At 36.4% G+C, this 20205-nt stretch overlaps 1 protein-coding gene across 4 annotated transcripts; it reads right to left on the reverse strand.

Moving 5' to 3' along the window:
• Positions 1-1231: 1231 nt before the first annotated feature.
• LOC120628418 (zinc finger protein 62-like) lies at positions 1232-9824 on the reverse strand. Of its 4 annotated transcripts, XM_039896777.1 has the most exons (7): positions 9710-9824; positions 8919-9147; positions 6495-6621; positions 4373-4420; positions 3982-4026; positions 3391-3669; positions 1232-2469 (listed from the first exon to the last, which is right to left on the reverse strand). In XM_039896777.1, the coding sequence occupies exons 2-7, from the start codon at positions 9057-9059 to the stop codon at positions 1328-1330; spliced, it is 1782 nt and encodes a 593-aa protein (XP_039752711.1). In that variant the 5' UTR covers positions 9060-9147; positions 9710-9824; the 3' UTR covers positions 1232-1327. The 4 variants fall into 4 exon arrangements, with proteins under 4 accessions (XP_039752711.1, XP_039752710.1, XP_039752713.1 ...); XM_039896776.1 differs by lacking the exon at positions 9710-9824 and having other exon boundaries at positions 8919-9542; XM_039896779.1 differs by lacking the exons at positions 3982-4026; positions 9710-9824 and having other exon boundaries at positions 8919-9542.
• Positions 9825-20205: the final 10381 nt, after the last annotated feature.

Here is a 20205-nt window from a genome sequence, read left to right on the forward strand (position 1 = left end):
AATGCGCATTTAAATTATATGCACATTTCATTATTTGCACTATTTATTAAAGTAATTGAATATCTGCAATTTTCAAAAAACCTTAATCTAGTGCTAACTGCTACATACAGCGATTTAGAACACTATAAACTTGAAACTTTTATAATATTATGAAGTAAATACTAAATATGATATATGAGATTCTAACAAAATTATATTTAACGATGAGTTGTTTCATCGAATTAACAAAATAAAACAAGAGAAAATAACTTATATTAAAACAGTTAAATGGTGGTTCTTTGTGTCATTCTGTTATATAAATATTTAATAATATTTCATGTGTTATAAAGCCCATTTCTGCTCCTATTGTCCCAAGTCCGTTTATTTTAACTTGACGCATGAACTGATTGGCAGGACATCATTTTAGTGTAGCATGTTACAAAAAAGAAGAATGCTTGTAGAAAGCAGGTATAAAAATTGTAAAAAACTTTTAAAAACCTTTCTCAGCGAATGCTGACGCCTAAACTAACTAAAATCTACTTGCTTTAAGAATTTTATACGATAAAAAAGCTAATTTAAAGGAAAATGCATAAAATCCAACAAATCATTATGCAGCATAACACTTTTGATTCTTTACCCAACGTAAATAGAGGTAACACGATGTTCAATTAGGCATCCCCGTCTACGCGTCAATGCCTTTGAGACGTTCTCTGGCTGTCATCGGTTCCTACGCAGTTCCACTACAAATTAGCCCCAGACTGTAATCTCACCTCTTGGTAAGTGATAATACGTTCGAAGATGGTAGGTAACGGGCTAACCTGTTAGTGGTTTGGCAGTTATATTAAACCTATACTCAGATAGTAACACATTAAATCAGCAATTACCGGAACGCTAAATAGCTTGGCGGCACGGCTTGGCCGGTAAGGTGGTACCAGCCACGGCGGTTTTATAATAAAGTAGCGTACCCAGCCCGCTTCGCCGGGCTAGATTTTGCTTTATTTTATTTAAACAATAAACTTTTAATTTAAGTCTCATAATATATTAAATCATTTATTTCTCTCCGTATTCATTCTCTTCTATTTTATTCTCGAGCGGGTGAAGATCATTATCTACACCCATGTACACCCAACAATAGAATATCATCCTAGTAATTAAAAGCTGTATTTGACAGTTTGACAGTTCAAAAATAGGAGTGCTCCGATCGTCACCAAACTTTACAGGATTACTCGCCAGGTCAATCCGGAGATTCCCTGAAAGTTTCATTGAAATCGGTTCAGCCGTTTCGGAGCCTATAACACGTCGGGATCATTTGTTAGAAATCTTTGAATAGAAATACTCAAATTCATTCTCATTTTTCTTCCTTTATCATTCCGTCATCCTTTTCCTCTACTTTAAACTGTATATTATGTATTTTCGATTTGTGCTTTTTTAGACTTCTCAGTTTTATATATTTCTTCTCACAGAGGTCGCAATCATGAGAAATACCCATGTGACTTTCTTTAATGTGCATATTCAAACCTTTTCCGTCTGCATATGCTTTTGGACAATAGCTGCACAGGTGGGATTTGGTGTGACCCTTCAAATGTCTCTCCAGATCTTTTACGGACCTTTTGCACATGTGACACTTAAATTTTTGCGTACACTGCTGTCTATTTGGATCGTGGATGATTTTGACGTGACGGTCCAATGTAATTTTCCCGGAAAAAATCTTGTGGCATATCTTGCATGGGACAGTGTTGTCGCTCCGATGGGATTCGATATGGCGTCTTTGACCATATTTGCACGTGAAATCCTTCTCGCAGAGATGGCATTTGTATGGGTTGTTACCTTTATGTGCTCTAGTATGAGCAGCGAAACCTCCCCTACTATAGATGATCTTGTCGCAAACTTTGCACTTATAATGCGATGGTTTCAACGACTGTTTGTCCTTATCCAAACTTAAGGCAGTGGGATGATGGTTCTCTGTATGCCAACGTAAGGTATTGGAACATATTAATGCTTTGTCGCAAAATTTACATTTATACGGTCGTTCTCCCGAATGGACTCTCAAATGCACTCTTAACGTTTTATTCGATGCGTATACTTTCGGGCACTGGTCGCACTTGAATAGCCTCAGTTTCTCGTGGACGTTCCGGATGTGGATGTTCAAATTTGTTCTATCGTTGAACGATTTCCCGCATATGTCGCAAATTAACTTCTTTTTGTTACCCAAATGCAACGCTATGTGTTTTATCAATGTGGATTTGTAAAGGAAATCTTTATTACACATATCGCATGTAAAAACTTTTTTGCTTGCGTGGTTGATTCTATGAGTTATCAAAGTATTTATGCACTTGAATCTATTACCGCAGATGTTACACACAAATCTCTTATGCATTAGTATGTGACTTTTGAAAATTTGTTCTTCATCAAAGATTTCACTGATTTTTTTTATGGGGCACTTATATTGTTTTCTTTGTGTGTGTGTTATCTGTGTGTATCTTCCGAGACCTGTATAACAATAATCAGTTAAAACAATTTTTTGACAAAAAAGAACCGACTTCATAAAAAACAAAAACGCAAAAAAAAAAAATTTTCTGCAACATTTTTTACTTGGTGCCAACGTAAGTAAAACGTATCAATCCCAAGTAAAAATATTACTAAATACTTTCCGTATTTAGTAATATTTTTACTTGGGACCGACTTAAAAATATTGCAGAAAATTTTTACGAAGTTAGTTATTTTTTGTCATAAAAAAAAATGTACACGCTTTTATGTGGGTAGGTTTAAAATTATATCTAAGTTATAACAAAAAGTCAAATGCTCAGAACCTTCTTCGAAATATTGCTTTCTCCGAAAACTTTAATAGCTGTGGAGATCTCCCGGCACTTCACTATTAGCTCCTATATTGTGACGAGCATAAATTGCTTACTATATACCGTACTCGAATTGTAACTAGTGTAATACTTATTATTGTATAGTTTGGGTAGCCATTCTTGGCCTTCATCACCAGTTTGACGTGACTAAATGGTACTTTCAAAAGAAAATGCTCAAGTTACATGTGCGTATATTTGAACTGTTCCCTCGATTTCGCTCAGGATACCTACAATAGATCTTCACCACAATCGAGTGGGACCACATCGGAGATATGACATATCAAACAAAAAAAGAATCATCAATGTCGGTATATAATTGCCCGAATAATCGCGTAACAAATATACAGAATACATATTCTAATTGAGAACCCCCTCTTTTTTTAAGTCGGTGAAAATACTGTTCCGTTTAAATTCTATCAATGATATAAATTTTTGATGCACCCTATTGAATATTATCGTTTAGTTAACTTAATTATATGGAAAGTCTATTAAAATATTTAGCAGTTATATTATCTCATAATTACTTTATTTTCTATATAGTTAAAATAACAGTTACCAGATTTAGCCAGTTTGCTCTTGCTTTGTATTTTTGTTTTAGCTACGTGTGACTTTTGTTTTTCTAAACGTTGCTTTTGATGAATATCAGCATTAAGCGTATTTAGTTCTTGTTTTTTTATAGAATTCCTGCTTTTAGTCATGGGTATATGTGATGTTAGTGTTTCTTGGCATTTTTTTTTCTGATCCTCAGTTTTTAATAATTTCACCGTGTTGTCTTCATCATCAATATGAGGTACTAATTCCTTGCAATCCTGATCGTAGCTATTCTCGTTAACATCTAGAATATTAAAGAGTTCATCAAGCAAAAAGTTAAATAAATAATATACTACGACAATACACACATCGCCATTTAGCCCCAAAGTAAGCGTAGCTTGTGTTATGGGTACTAAGATAACTGATACACTTATAATATAAAAATAAACAACCAGACACTGAAAAACATTGATGTTCATCACACAAACATTTTCCAGTTGTGGGAATCGAACCCACAGCCCTGACTCAGAAAGCAGGGTCGCTGCCCACTGCGCCAATCAGCCGTCAAGTTAATATTGATTTGCATAGGAGAGAAATATTTGATGATACAACTTACACTCAACTTTTATTTTCATTTCCGGTTTTATTACTATTTCATCACCTGTAAACATATGAAAATAAAGCTTAAAAAACTTGCTTTTAAAATACCATTCTTATCACCATATCAACCCCTGACTGGTCCACTACAGAGCTAAGGTTTCGACTGTTACTTAAGGGAGAAGGGTTTAGACTGTAGAACACCACGCTGGCCCAGTGTTGATTGGTGGACTCCACACACCTTTGAGTACATTATGGAGAACTCTCAGGCATGCAGGTTACCTCACGATGTTTTCCTTCACCGTTGAAGCAAGTGACATTCTAATTGTTAAAAGGCATATAACTTAGAAAAGTTAGAGGTGCTAGCATTCGAACTCTGCCCCCCGCTTCCCTATTCTTATAATATTTACCTGTCTCTTGTTTTTCAATTTTGATTTCTGTTTTAAGTGCCAACTCATCTGTAAGAGAAAAATAGGTTTTTTTTATAAATCAAACAGTAGATATACCTAGTACAAGTATATATCTATTTTTTCTTACTTGACTTAAATCTTTGCATGTAAAAAATATTTTTATTACTGAATTAGGTTAGGAGTTTTATTTATTTTAACGTCAGGAGTTACTAAGAGTTGAATATGTTTAAAAAATATATAAAAAATAATAAAAACTTTCTTAAACTTTTTTAAAATGATTCTTTTAAAACCTCTTTTGATTTTTTTGTAATTTTAGTTCCCTTGTTTATATTATATTTTTGAAATATAGGTATTTTACACTTAAAAGTATTGAAAAGAGGGATTAAGTACGTTAATATATTGGTAAGAAAAAATAATAATCTGTGTATACTGAATACACAGATTATTTATCACCACTTTAACTTGTATAATAAAACCCAATACCTGAAGAGGGATGCTTTCAAATAAAATGTGGATGCTGGTAGTCAGGTTTTTCTATACAAACGCAGACAACGCGCCGTGGGCTCTGTTAGGAGTTTCATTTGAGGTTTTTTTTTTATAGCTAATAGTTAATGGAAATGGAATATAGTTAATGGAATGGTGGGCTAGAGCCCACCTTATCGTTAGTGGAAAACCATCGCCTATTAAACAGAGCAACACTTCGCAGGGCATGCAAGGAACATATCCTGCAAAATTTTGCCCCGTGTCCATCAATTTGAGGCGTAGATGGGAAGCCTCATGTTCCTGTAATTACACCGGCAAACGCCATTCAGACCGGAACACAGCATAGCGACAATGCATTGCTTATAGTCGACGGTCGAGTGGCGCAGTGGGCAGCGACCCTGCTTTCTGAGTCCAAGGTCGTGGATTCGATTCCCACAACTGGAAAATGTTTGTGTGAATGAATGTTTTTCAGTATCTGGGTGTTTATCTGTATATTATAAGTATTTATGTGTAATTATATTCATAAAAAAATATTAATCAGCTATCTCAGTACCCATAACACAAGCTACGCTTACTTTTGGGTTCTAGGTGGCGATGTGTGTATTGTCGTAGTATATTTATTATATATATTTATAGTAGAAAGCATGGTGGTAGTACTTCCCCAGACAAGCTCTGTCACAAAAAGCTTAGCTACTACTAAAAGGATGAAGTTCGAAATGAATGAGACTCGCAAGAGAATCTAGGTAACGTACATAGCAGAAGTGTCAGAAATTTGAAATGACAATGGGTGGCCCATGGTTGTCGAAATTTGACCTTTGGGCCCGAAGACTCTCCGGAGATCGCGTACAGAGTGCCAAAAGCGCTATCTAGAGACAGTACGGTGTCCCAGTATTGTAATTAGATGGCTCTCCTTCGGCACCATATACATCTTATGCCTATCCGATTAAGGCGATTTCTAGATTTAGTACCTAGGAATGCCTAGTGATTTAGGTGATTCTTAAATAATTAAACGTTTCACGAACTCTTATGTGACTTCTAACGATGTTAGGTGCCATCTAAAGTTACGTCGTAAACTTACACTTGACAGATGAAAAAATATAAATGCGTTTTTTTTATAATCTTAAATCCATACGAAAAATGAAACATACGATAATACAAACACAAAATACCACACCTAGTGGCAAAAACCATAAACAAGTCGATTGGTGAAAGGTAATGTATGCCTAGAAATCTTCTTTGATTAGGTGTTACTTACTTAAGTATTGCCTTGTCCATTGTTAGTGAAAACGGGCATTAGTTAAAACTCACGCGTACGAATAAGTATAAGCAGGTAGGAACACAAACGCGAACACCAATTATAGTCTGAGTTGAATTTTTTTACCTGGTGTTGAGTGCCAAGAATTACATTAAAAACTACGGTAAAATGTTAATAACTTTGATAAATATATAATCTTCAATACTCAATACAAATAGTAATTACTTCTTTGGAGTTATAACAGGTACCAAAGTATTATTAACAAACAATATAACAAATGTGCTGTTTTATAGTGCTGTATATTGAAAACGACTAAATTAAAAATGGTTGACGCTGATGTGTTATTCAAAACCTGACTTAAACATCTATAAGAAGGACATTTACTTTTGCAGTAATCTTCAAACATCATCTCACATTGCTCTACTTGTTTCTTGAATTGCAATGCATTTCGTAATTTTTCTATACAGACCTCACAAATTGAGTGGCTTGCTTCTATTGATGGATGGCTTAACTGAAATAATTGCATAACATAAATAAATACATTTATGTAATGGTTAAGGCTGAAAATACTCGTTTACCTTGCTCCGGCCATTACTTGCATATGGCGCAAGAAAGACGACAACAGAAGAAGACAAGAAGGTGTCACGAAGTTTCCCGAACGCTGCCTATCAGAGTTGCATTCGGCGGTTCAACTCCTTCTCGAAATTTGACCTACCCAACTTGATTGTGTGTCCTAGGTGTTCGGAAAGTTGGAAGTCGTCCAACCTACGAGCGAGACGATTCGTTATAACTCTCTAAAACAGCTTGTAAACACGACTCAGCAGCGAGATGGGTCTGTAAATTCTTCAGCAAGGTATTATCACCTTTTTTGAACAACAGAACCACCACATTATTGTGCCATGCCTCTGGCGTTGTTCCTTGGTGAATAACGGAATCAAACAATCACTGAAGGGCTTTGAGTATCGGTTTTCCACCGGACTTCAAGAGTTCTGCTGTTATTCCGTCGTCACCCGGCGCCTTGCTATTCTTAAGCTGTTTGAGAGCCACACAAACCTCGTATAGGCTGACGTCCGGGATATCTTCGATATAGTGTCAGGTTAGTTCGGCTTATGATCCTTGGCCAAATCCTCAACAGACGTCTGTACTGTGGTGTATAACTGTCCATAAAAGCTCTCAATCTAACCCAAGATCCCTGCTTTGGAAGAGTAGCATCATCTGGCTCTGTCCAATAGACAGATCTCTAGCGAACAGTTCAGAGCCTCTGTTTTGCTCAATGGCATTTTTAATACGCTCTGTACTGTAGTGCCGCAAATCAAAAGTCCGGGTAAGCGGACGCGTCCGCTGTACTGTAGTCTCATCTCTTGCCACTCCGTCATAAGCTTGAGTGTATTGGCTGAGAACCTATGGGCTTTTAAAGAACCTGTCTTCAAAACCATTAAACCGTTAAGAATACAATGGACGGTGCAACGCATGGAAGGCACGAGCCCCAAAGAGGTTGATGGAGGGCAAATTGGAGGGGCGTAGAGGCCGATGACGACCTAGGGGTAGGTGGAGTGACGGAGTTGAAGGATATGGGAGTATTGGGAATTCAGGGCTGAAAAGAAGTAGCTTCTGGCCATCTTAGCGAGTGAACGGTCCAACACCATTTTATTTTTTTTGAAATTTCCTGTGCATCTTCAACTTTTATTATCTTCCTTCTGTAGTTTGCTTGCTTTTTGTCTCCTCTTTTATAGACCGACATACTCCTCTCCATGCCCCTGTGGGAAGTTCTAGTATGTGGTAGAGTTTGTCTGTCATAGACCCCATTTGGCAGCCATAAGTTAGGATTGGCAGAAAACAAGAGTTGAAGAGTTTTGCTTTTATTAGTGTATGTTATGTCTTTAAAGGACTAATGTCACTTCCACACATTATTTACTCTCCTATCTCCTAGCTGTCCCAGGTACATGTAGGACTTCACATATTCTACTTGCTTGTTATCTACATGTATGCTGGATTCTGTTTTGTTAAGCACAAAATTGTTTGCAAACCTTAGCGTGGTTAGGTTTACGGCCATCAATATAAAGGATCATATTATTGTGTGTCTGTATGTCTAAGTGCCTAAGCTGTTTTCTCAAAGTTCAGTTTGATTAATTTAAAAATTGTATTGTCTGTTTTTATGTATGTAATGTAAGTCTATAATGTAATTGCGTATAAGCTTAAAAACTCAAATTTTAGTTTATAAACAATTAAGAATTGTCAGGTTCTTTATGGCATTATCCTGATCCTTTCCTAGCACTTAATGCAAACAATAAGTATAAGTTATTTTCAAGTTATGTGATAGATTGAGGATGCTCCGGTGTTGAAGCAAAATTCCCATTTGAGCATTTCAGAAGATCTGGTTAGTGTGGTGCATAAAATTGAAGAAATTATGAATTGCCCTCAGCAGATTTGCCTTATTATTGCGTATTTTCATAACAAGTTTCAAGCATATAATAAATAATAATAAAGTTGATATAATATTACTAAAAAGGTCATAAAGTATACTTATTTTGATACTAAAAAGGCATTATACAACAAGGCTGCTTCGAAGCAGACCGTTTTCAGCTCTCACAAGATAGAAGTATGATTGAGAAAAGTACTGAGTTTCTTGCCTGCTTTTCCTCAGTAAAATTAGAATTCTGAACAGATAGTAGAGTCACTAAAATCAGACTGACTTGATGTTTCGCTTATAAAGTTGGCTTACTTATAAATAAATTTAAATTGCAAATTGAATGAATTTTGAATTTAAATGTAAGATAGGTAGATCTAAGTAATATACGAAATACACACCATTAATCCAAAAGTTTTGTTCAACATATCTGCATACACTTCTGTTTTACCCTTAAAACTATACAATAAATCCAGGCTTCTAAAACTACCATCGGTGTGGCAACATCTACACAGGGTACTCAAATTGAATATTTCAGACATAATTAATAAGTTTCCGATAAATAATATAGTATATTTCCAACAAAGTTAGCTAAGCCAATGTATTAACTTCTTGTGGAATCCAGGCAACCTGAAAAAAGTAATTAGGAGTTTGTCTCACTTCATTTGTGTTTGTGTGTTTATGTTATAGCAAATGTTAGCTTTGTTTCTTAAAATCTTGCTCAGCCTTTACTATGATTTGGATAGTATTATGTGGTAAACTGGCATGATGTCTGACAATCTTTTGGCCGACCCAAAATAATTAAGTATATTCTGTTTATAGTATTATTTGTAGCTGTTGCCCGCAATCTTTGTCCACTTTTATTGCGTTTTTCTACAAATCTCAGTCCAAACACCATAGTAACAGTTTCTTTTCCTAAGATAGGTCTATGTTACTTTCAGTCTTTTCAACTAACTTAATGCCAAAAATCAATTCGATTGGTGGCATAGTTAGGTCGTTAAGTAAGGACAAACCATCAAACACACTTTCGCATTTATAATATTGGTATGTATCAGCTCTAGACTTGGCTGCTTCTCAGTAGCTTGAACAATTTTTAAAATACATAATAAAAAGTAGCCAATGTACATTCCACCAACAAATCGCTATTACAGTCAGTATTAACATCAGTTCCAAAAACATCAACAGTACTTACAAATTTTAACATACCTACCCACACCAAATTTTGACAGTCGATTAATTTTTTTTATTATCATTTTTATGTAATAACAGTTACGCAGATACAGTAAGTTCTCGGGATTACAGTAAACACACCACAAACACAAGGTAAAGCAATAAATTGTGTATCGATCCACTATAATATAGTGATGTCACGTCATTTTTTTTTTTATTTTTATTCTCCTTTAGGGAATAGGCAAAGGTATATCACTGTACAGCCTTCAGTAGTATAATTTTTCCTGATTCGGGTGTTGGGTTGATTGTTGATGAATTATTCATATAATTTTGTAAACTTCCATGTTCTATAAAAGCAGTGAATAGTGTGAATAGTGCACGGGATAGTTTCTGGTGGTATATAAATCTCTGGTAATTTGTCAATGAATGGAAAAGAGACGGGAACCTTCGAAGCAAATAGATGCATTCTCCAAATCCCATTAATTTTCTATTCCAAACACAAAATTTCACACATCCAATCCCGATTGCCCCTGTTACTATTTATATTTGACGCCTCCTCCGCCCTCCGCAGCTTCTGCAAGCACCGAAAATTCACTTTCGGCATCTGAAGATTAAGATCCTTCGAATCATACTCGTACTATGTGAAAACCGCTGAGTCAACACATTTTTTTAACTTACGCTTGGTTCCAGTTCTTTTAAGTCAAGACTAAACAAGAACACACTGTAGATAAAAATGGTACTGCAGTTAATCTACGGTCTAAAGTATTTACCGCCAAAAAAACAAATACAAGTTTCTCGGCTGTATAAAATTTACATGAAGATGCGGATGCACCAACCCAGATTTAAATAGTATGCAAAATATGCAGATTCTTGGCACCTTCTAATTAGCGCTGATAGAAGATAACAAAAGACAAAGTCTTAAAAAGACGACCGACATGTTAGCTTTTTACCCAGCTCATATCGGACGCCGTAGAAGACGGCCCAAATTGACAAATCGACCACACATGTCATAACTTAGCGAAAAATTCTACCGCGCCGGTTACTAAGTTGCGAACATCCGCTGGATAGAACTACGAGCCGCTGTAATCTTTTTTTTCTTTATTCTTTCTCGCAGAACCCGCTGTTAGTTGATAATATAAGCGGTTAACTGTAGAAATTTATAGACGCGTTCTACAATTTTGTTTAGTATGTGCAAAAATTTACTATTAATTTGATAACAGGTGGCTATTATTCTTAGCTTTAAGTGGGATTGGATGCAGTATGTTCCTTATAAGTGTATCAATATAATAATTCATAAAATAAAACTGTAACAACTTTTTCTTAAACTTTTTTTATAGTTTTAAGGCGAACGAATCATTAATTATTTATTTAATTGTATAACAATTTATATGTTTCCTTCAAAGAACAGAGCCACAGATCAAATATCTACAAACGAAGACCTGCCGATTCACTAACATTTCCATCAAGATAGGTATATCAACCTTTTCATACAAAACGCATAATTTGATGGAGATTGTTAACTCATCGGCTATTTTGTATGGGGATAACCGGTTTCTACCGCTTACCAACTGCTGGAAAAGTAAGCGAATCGGGCAGTAGAGCCTTGATGTGCAAGTCGGTCTCAAATTTAGGCCGTTTTTTTATATGCAATCTTTCATCACCTAGCGTATCTACCAAAACGCTCAAGATTCAAGCATTACCTACTTACTTTTGTGTGTCCATTTAAGGATCTTTAGTGTCTTATAAATAGGCAAAGTTTTAGCTTATAAACTATAACCGATGTAGATGGGGTCTTGGCTTATTCGTACCTAAGTCCTTATTGTTTTATAACATATTTACCTGCATGATGTATTGAGTATAATATTTTTGTTGATTTCTAGTATTTACCGTTGCTATTTGAAAATACAAGCAAATTTAGGCCCTATCTTTAACGTATTAAATTATTGACACGCTTTCTGAAGTAATTGTACGATGTTTTAATACGGCGCAAGATTCGAAAGTGGTCAAGCAGTTAGTTAGTGGAGCGACGTAAAACGCGTCGCGCGTCGATCGCGTCACAAAAAAGACCCAAGTAGCAAAAACGATTTGGCCGATTTAAAAAGTTTGAACCGTGTGGCGGGAACGTTTGACAGCAGTCAAAATTCTTCGCGTTCTTTTGATTGTTGTGGTAAAAATTGTGCTGTGTTTTAAAGTTATAAAATACGTGACACTGTTACATAAATATTTTCGAAATAATTGCGGTCATTTACTAAGGTAAGTGAGACGCCATCTCATTTTGTTTTAGCGTGTCTTCTCTCGTTGAAACTACTGATTTAATGTTGCTTTAAGCTCACTGTAGAACACGTTATCCCACCTTTTTTTTAATAATTTTCCAGTCGGCTTGGGCAATAATATTATACGGCAACGCAGATATTAATTAGCTATGCAGGTAATATTATTATTAAGGCCTTAAAAACACATCAGTATCACAAATTGTGGTCGTTACGAACTTCGAGAAGCCTAATGATTATATAATTCATTCATAATATTTGGGTGATATATGACCCCACAGCAGACTATTAAAACAATATTGGTATGTAGGAAATAAGGTCAAAATGACATCGAAACATTCAGGTACCTAGGTTAATTATATTATATATTAATTCATCATCATATTAGGTATCAGCCGATGCTAGGTCCGTCTAATGGATTTGCACATAGATCATCTGCAGCACAAATTGAATAATATACAGAAAACGTGTCATCATATCAACCCATTACCGGCCCACTACAGAGCATAGGTCTCCTCCCACAATGAGGAGGGGTTGAGGCCGTAGTCCACCACGCTGGCCCAAAGCGGATTGGTGGACTCCACACACCTTTGAGAACATTATGTTGAACTCTCAGGCATACAGGTTCCCTCACGATGTTTTCCTTCACCGTTGAAGCAAGTGATATTTTTATTACTTAAAATGCACATAACTTAGAAAAGTTAGTGCGTGCTGGGATTCGAACTCGGCCCCCCGAAAGTTAAGTCGAGCTCCTACCCAATGCGCTATCACCACTTCCAGAATTACCACAGAAATCGTGTAAGCAACTTATATTGAAGCATCAAAAACCAATCCAATTTAGAATGGTATATCGAAAAACCGGTTAGTCGCTTTATACCATTTAGCAGATGACAGTAATTATTTTACCTCTTATGTTCTAAGCGTCCACCATAAATAGTGAAAATGGGAAAAAGTTTGTGAGCTAGCAACATTCCGCGGGTGTAAAGTGAGACGTACGCGGGGCCTTGTCACTGTTTTTGGACACAATGCACTGCATACAATAAGGGCTGAATGAGGATTCTGTATGTTCTTAATTCAATTCCCATCGCTGGCTACAGACCTGGCTTTAGGAGAAACTAATTTCATAAGTTAGTGATACTAACCGCGTCCAACGGCTTAACTTACTCTCTGAGGTAAGGACATAGATATATTTTAGAAATATTCAAATTCTACGATCTTGTGCCACTTTTTTCTAGCGGCTCTCTGTGACTGGTTTTTACATTGTATACCTACACGTTAACAACATAGGTAGTTATAAGATTATGTAACTGATTGGACGGTTTATTATACGTTATGAGTATTGAGACATGTCATCAGAGGCCTTTATGATCTGTCATATTTAGATCATCTTTAGCCGAATAACCCACATCTGGGCATTCGCAGCCTCTTACTAAGTAGAGTTGGTTTGAAAGCATAAAGGTACTCACCGCATTGCGTAATACGTTTTGCCGTCCTAATTCTGGATACGTTAGGGATGACGTACACGTAAACTTGTACGGAATTTTAGAGCATATATCCACCGCACTGCTACAATACGGGTTGGGGTTCCAATCTATCTGGATACGGTTAGGGATTACATATTCATAAACATATGACAGAAGTATTCAAACTTTTTGACTGATAAAATTTGGAGACTACTGTGTGGCGTTCAAATACGCCGATACGCCGATACGCCGTATTGTCGTACTATATTTAAAAAAAAATAGAGTAGTTAGTAACTGTTTTGTGATGAAAAAAGTTTGCCTATTGATGCCAGCTATCATTGATTTAATATGCTAATGATTCCTACATGTTGTTTGCGTGACCGCTAATAATATAAGAAACAAATGGGGGACTAGTAGGTAAGCTAAAATATCCAATATTCTATTTGTTTAACACAATAACGAGTTATTAGGAAGGCATGCACGTGAACATCGCGAAATATTTCAAAGTCGGTCAAACAATTACATTCGAGGCTCTGATATTAATTCCCGTTCTCTTTTATTGGATATACAATAATTATATATGAATATTAATATACCTAGTCAAAAAGCATATAATTTCGCCTGTCGAAGGTTAAGCATTCATTCGGTGGTGTTACTCAAAATTATAAACAGTTTCATCACATTTAATGTTATGAGTAGACAATCATACAATACTTTTTTATCTTTCGCAGAAGTAATATTTCGGACATTGTATAATATACCAAATATATATATTTACTAGAGGTCCCTCGCGCTCGTTCGTATAAAAGTCAACCTTAAAAGATAGACATATGCTGGCTTTTCTTAGAACTTTTAAATTTTTGATTCGTGGTTTTATTGAAACTTTAAACGTTTATTTGTGAATCTAAACCATCCAGGCTGCTACGCACACGCACACAAAAAGATTCATTCAAATCGGTCCAGCCGTTAAGGAGGAGTTCAATTACATAGACACGTACAGTAGAATTATATATATAAAGATATACCGAAAAGCGGTCCACCCGCGGCATATTCTGTTCTGCCCAGAAATTATAATGGTATACTGGTCCTGTCTAGCAAAACACATTTATGAAAATAAACAAATTCAAAGGTGCTGAGAGACTGATTTGAAATAGGTTTAACATGTGAGAAATCCTAAAGAAAAATTACAGAAAACAGGTTAAATTATAGGCCTTTATGTATCGCCTAATCTGTTTTCTGTATTTTTTGTTAAAAATCGTAGACCGTAGAGGCTTACGAAATGATTACATGTGAATCAGTGCGATTACATTAATATTTATTTAGCGCAATAAAATATATTATAATATATATTATGAAACCGAAGGTATTTGTATGGAACTCAAAAGCGCCTTGGGCAATTATTGGCCAGATATTGTTGTTTTACACACTTTTTATATTAGTTTTACACACTTTGTATGTATGTTTGTAACCGACTCCTTTTGACTTGATATTGACCCTCTTGAAACGTTCTGATTTCGTTAAAACTATGTATATATCTCGAGAACCGATGACAATACAATTAATTTGATAAGATTATTCCATTATTTCATTTAGCAAAATAAGATTTTTGTTTGAATTTTAAACTAAAAAATTATATTTCATCTATAGTCGATTAGACAGGAATGATGTTTGTTTTAATTTCTAACCATTATCTTTAGCCGATTTCTTTAATATTAACAAATTTGATGGTGAATAGTTAATCGATTAATTTTGCTATAATAAAAATTGTAATTTAAGAAGAACTATAAATCACGCTGAACTAAGAGGTAGAAATTAGTTTGGTTTTTATACCGAGCGTGTTTTTTAGTTTTATTTTAATTTTATATTTTTTTGAAATAGTAATATTAACCGTTTAGTGACGGAAGATCAGAATACAGCTGTCACCAACCCTCCACTACCCGCGGGTGTCATACGAGGTGATTAAAGGAATAGAATAGATAACGGACACCAGCGTACTCTGCGCTACTACTATCTACGGCGATCAATAATCTGTTATGGGCAAACCTTAGGTGAGGCATTTAGTCCAGCGGTTGTTGTTAAAGGCTTTTTTGACGTGACAACGTCTTATAATTCGATGGAGCCGGCTGCACGCAAAACAAACAAATGACGTATGCGGCGTTACCTCGCTCTGAGGCGTTCCATTCAAGGCTTGAAGTGCAAGCGAGAGCGCGGAACGAACGACAAAGAGGCACAGTCGGCCTCCGCGTTCGGCATCTGTCTCTCTCCTACTTGAGTGAGCGATGCGCCCGCGTGGACAGCTTCTATACAATAATACATTTACATGTTTTCGGCAAGGATGAAGTGCAGTGAAAAGTGAATGAGTGGCAATTGTTTATAGCAACGATAATATCTATCAAACAAATAAAATTAAAATTTTCTTTTGAAAAATGCAACCATTCCATCAGTATTTTCTTACGACGTTGTCACGTTCAACTATCGTCAGTAAGCCGACTTTACAGACAACCATTTTTTTTCTTAGTTATAATTTATTGACCAAGTAGATGGCCCACCTCATGAGACCTGTAACAGCAGAACCATCGCCTATGAACAGAGCAACACTTCCCGAGTATGGCAGGTTAGAAACCCTAAAAAGTGCGGCCCTGGGTCGATCAACCTGAGGCGTACGCGTTAAGCATCGTGTGCCTAATTACGCCGGCAACCAAGCCCTTCAGACCGTTGGACAAAAAGGCTATTTATGTCCGTATTAATTGAAGGAATAAGCAGGGAACCCACCTGATGGTATAAAGTGGGAAACCCGTGGCATATAAACAGAGCAACACATCACAGTTAATTTTGGCGATTTCCCATAGCTTCACGCGCGTTGATGTCTATTCTAGGACTATTATATTCAATGACCTCTGTTATTAAAATTGGACCGGTTGCTCAATTCGTTTTTTGTCTCCAATTTATAAGGCATATAAGGAAATATGGTGTTTATTCAATAATATCCAATGTTGTAAAATATTATTAACGTTTATGCGTGGAGAGTTTATAACAGAATCACGCATTAGCTTTGTCCCATTGGAACTATGCATTTTTCCGGTATACAAAGTACATTCACTTCTAACTTCTGCTTGCCACGGCACTTTTGTCCCTAGGGTAAATACGCCGATGATTGACGATTATTAATGAGTTGCTGCGTGAAAGAATGACAAACCAACGAACACGACATTGTATTTATAATAGAATAGTAGGGATGTAACATAGTTTTAGTTTGTTTGTGTTTACTAGTCTAGGACACCACCCGTAAAAAGTATCACTAATACTTGATTCAAAGAAATGATAATAATTTTGTAATATAACGTAAAATATTCTATTTTCGTATAAAAAAATGTCATGCATAACTAAAATTAAAGACTGGATATCTGCATACACGTATCAATGCATTCAGCCGTTTATGTGTTAGCGTACGAACGTGTGTGTGAATTATAGTGGACCCCCGGTAGTCCGACAAACATTTTGCAGGGCAGTGTCGAACTATCGAATTCGTCGGATTGTAGAGTACTGCCTAAGACCCCCTATAGTCCATATTTTTTTACAAAAGAGTACCTTGTAATCCGACCACAATAGTGATGGTGCGTACAAGTTGTAACTTGTTCAATCATGCTTAGCGAATACGTATTCAATAATAAATAATAGACCATGTCGGATTACAGGGGGCGCCGGATTAGACATGGGCCGGACTACCGGGGGTCCATTGTATTGTTTTAATCTTTAAGACCCCATTTGATCCTAAATGTAATTTTATTTCTCTAAAATTATTGATCTTAGGAAAAAGCTGCCGATCAGAGATTGATCTTTTTATTAATACTGCAAGTGTAAATCATCGTCTGCTAAACGTTTGCCAACTATAGCCTTGCATGGTTTACCTTGTTCTTAAAAATCGTCTAAAGGAAAAGCAAGAAGGCGAAGTAGGTAAAAGCAAGTCACGCCAACTTAACCGTTTAACTTTAAATAACATGTCGGTGTAATGAAAGAACCAGTTCGTTACGTGGCCGTTACGTATACTTTACGTACGTATGTCACAATATGTAGGTATGTAATTGTGATAGTAATTTATAATGTGCTATGTGTGGGTCCGTGTATTACCCTACGTCTCAAACGATGAACGTCCACTGCTGGACATAGGTGTATCTAAGAGGTTTCCACAATACATTTTATTTTTCATTCCACTATAAGTTGCCCTTGATTGCAATCTCACCTGGTGGTAAGTTACGATGCAGTCTAAGATGGTAGCGGGCTAACCTGTTAGGAAGTATGGTAGTCATATCATAGTCAAACGGTTTCTATGCGACATCGCACCGGAACACTAAATTGCTTAGCGGCACGTCTTTGTCGGTAGGGCGGTAACTAGCTACGGCCAAAGCCTCCCACCAGACCAGACCAGAGAAAATTAAGAAATTATGAATTCCCAAATCCCCCTGACGCGAATCGAAACCGGGACCTGCTGCTTAAATTCATCCTTCAGGTCCTTTCTACTTCTAAACAGTGAACCCCTGTTACTCGCTAACCGTCTTCGCTGTAATTCTTTTGATTTGATGCAGTCTAATAACGTAACGGGCTAGCCTGTTAGGGATATAGAAGTTATACCCCTAATCGACCATACCCCTAATCGGCTTCTAAGCGACATTGTACCGGAACGCTTAATCGCTTATCGGCATGTTTTTGTCGGTAGAGTGGTAACTAACTAACTATCCATAGCCAAAGTCTCCCACCAGAGTGATAGGGGAGGTTGGGGCAATAACGGGTAGCGAGGTTAGATGGGGACCCTAGCAAAAGGAATGTTACACAGATGTTAGAAATAGCTAATATAATTTTGTGGAATATAGAGGAAGATAAATCAGAAATGTGGAGATCCGTAGAAGAACTAGTTACCAACATAGCTCAGCAAGTCGCAAAGCTGAAGTGGCATCGTGGAGTCGCTTAGCTCGGAGAACCGATGGTCGGGGTTCCAAGGTGCTGGAATGGCGACCCCGCACGTAAAAACGTAGCGTTGGTCGGCCCCCAACGAGGTGGGCAGACGATATCAAACGAGTCGCTGGGAGTCGCTGGAAACAAGCGGCCCAGCACCGTGGATTTTGGAACTCCCTGCAAAAGACCTATGCCCAGAAGTGGTCTTCAATCGGTTGAAGATGATAATGAGAGGAAGATATTTAGTGCGTAATATGTTTTGGTCGGAGATCGGTGCATTAAAGACAATAGAAAGCGACATAATTTTATTCACAGCTGAAGTTTATGACACTGTCCCGGTGGGTTATTGATATAAATCCGGGTGTATTTTCGACACACTTCAGTCTTCTATAAGACTCAAACGATGCAAGGATAATTCCAGGTGTCTTAGTCGATATCATATATTTTACAAAATCATTAAATCTACTGAACTTGACATACGATGTCGCGTAGACACTAATTATTGGTAAATATAACTACTAGGTTAGCCCGTCACTATTTTTGACTTTATCACTACTTACCAGCAGGTGAGATTGCAGTCTAGGGCTAAACTTGTTGTGGAAAAAAAATCTTTTTATATATAAAGATAGACATCATAGGTTGCATTAGTACCTACCCATTACCGTCAGCAACTCAAATGGCTAACTGTTAGTGATAGGCGAAATATGCATATTCTTACTCTACTTTATTCTCTTCTCTATATTCCTATCTCTCCGCTTTACTTTAAAGAGCGTTTTTACTTCTCTCAGAATCTTGTCAGTCACTGCGGTCGGCGAATGATAACAAGCTTGAGATTCCCTTATCTCGCTCTCAGCGCTATAACGGGTCATTCACTGTTAAAGCTGTAACACTGTGGAACTCACTCCCCTGGGAAATACGTCATTCCGAAACTATTCACCTGTTTAAACATCGCTTAAAAAATTATTACTTATCGAAGTAATTGAGTATTATGTAAGTTTATAATAGCATAAATATATATCATATATAAATTATATTATAGTATATATAAATTTATATCGGTATTTTTGTAGTTAATATATAAATTGTAGTATGTATGTTTATGTAAGTTTATTTTATTTTTTGTAACATCCTTTATGCACCACCCACTTTCCACTTTTTTATCGGCTTCTTACGCTCAGGTTGCCTTTAAAAGATCACTTTTAGTGATAAGGCCGCCTTTGCACCCTAGCACTAAGTACTATTACTGTTTTCCTTGTATTTTTCCTATTGTGTTGTGTTGCAATACAGTTTTTCTATTCTATTCTATTCTACCTTGTACCTACATAGTTAATTGAAACATCAAATGTAAGATAATTCCAAAGTGAAAACCATCGCGTGTTTCGCATTAGAATCTTCGCTACCCATGAATAATACCTATTTGCTTGCCACTTTGAGCTGTGGTTTACTTACTTCGTCATCACTTCCTTCAACTTAAGTTTTTTATATACCTCTTAGGAGGTAGCCAAGCAGTTTACCTATAACCTTTCCAAACTAGCATACGACACTACTATAATAATTGCGTTCTAATTTGTAAGTTTGAATGAATGAATGCATGAATATAATAGAACAAGATAGAGGGGAGGGGGAATTTTGTGATGTAATAGTAGGCATTTAGGTGCAAGATAGGTTCCGTGATTACGCCTGCGCTAAATTCTAAGCATTCTAAGAAATATAAGGTAGGTTACTTCTAGGACAAGGGCGTAGGCGTCTGCTAAGTAAGTTAACTAGAAAATTGCCATTTGGGTTAAATACTTTCCGATTATTTTTAACATACGATCAGATCAGTATAGAGCACC

The sequence above is a fragment of the Pararge aegeria genome, chromosome 12 (assembly GCF_905163445.1).
Source record: "Pararge aegeria chromosome 12, ilParAegt1.1, whole genome shotgun sequence".
NCBI lineage: Eukaryota > Metazoa > Arthropoda > Insecta > Lepidoptera > Nymphalidae > Pararge > Pararge aegeria.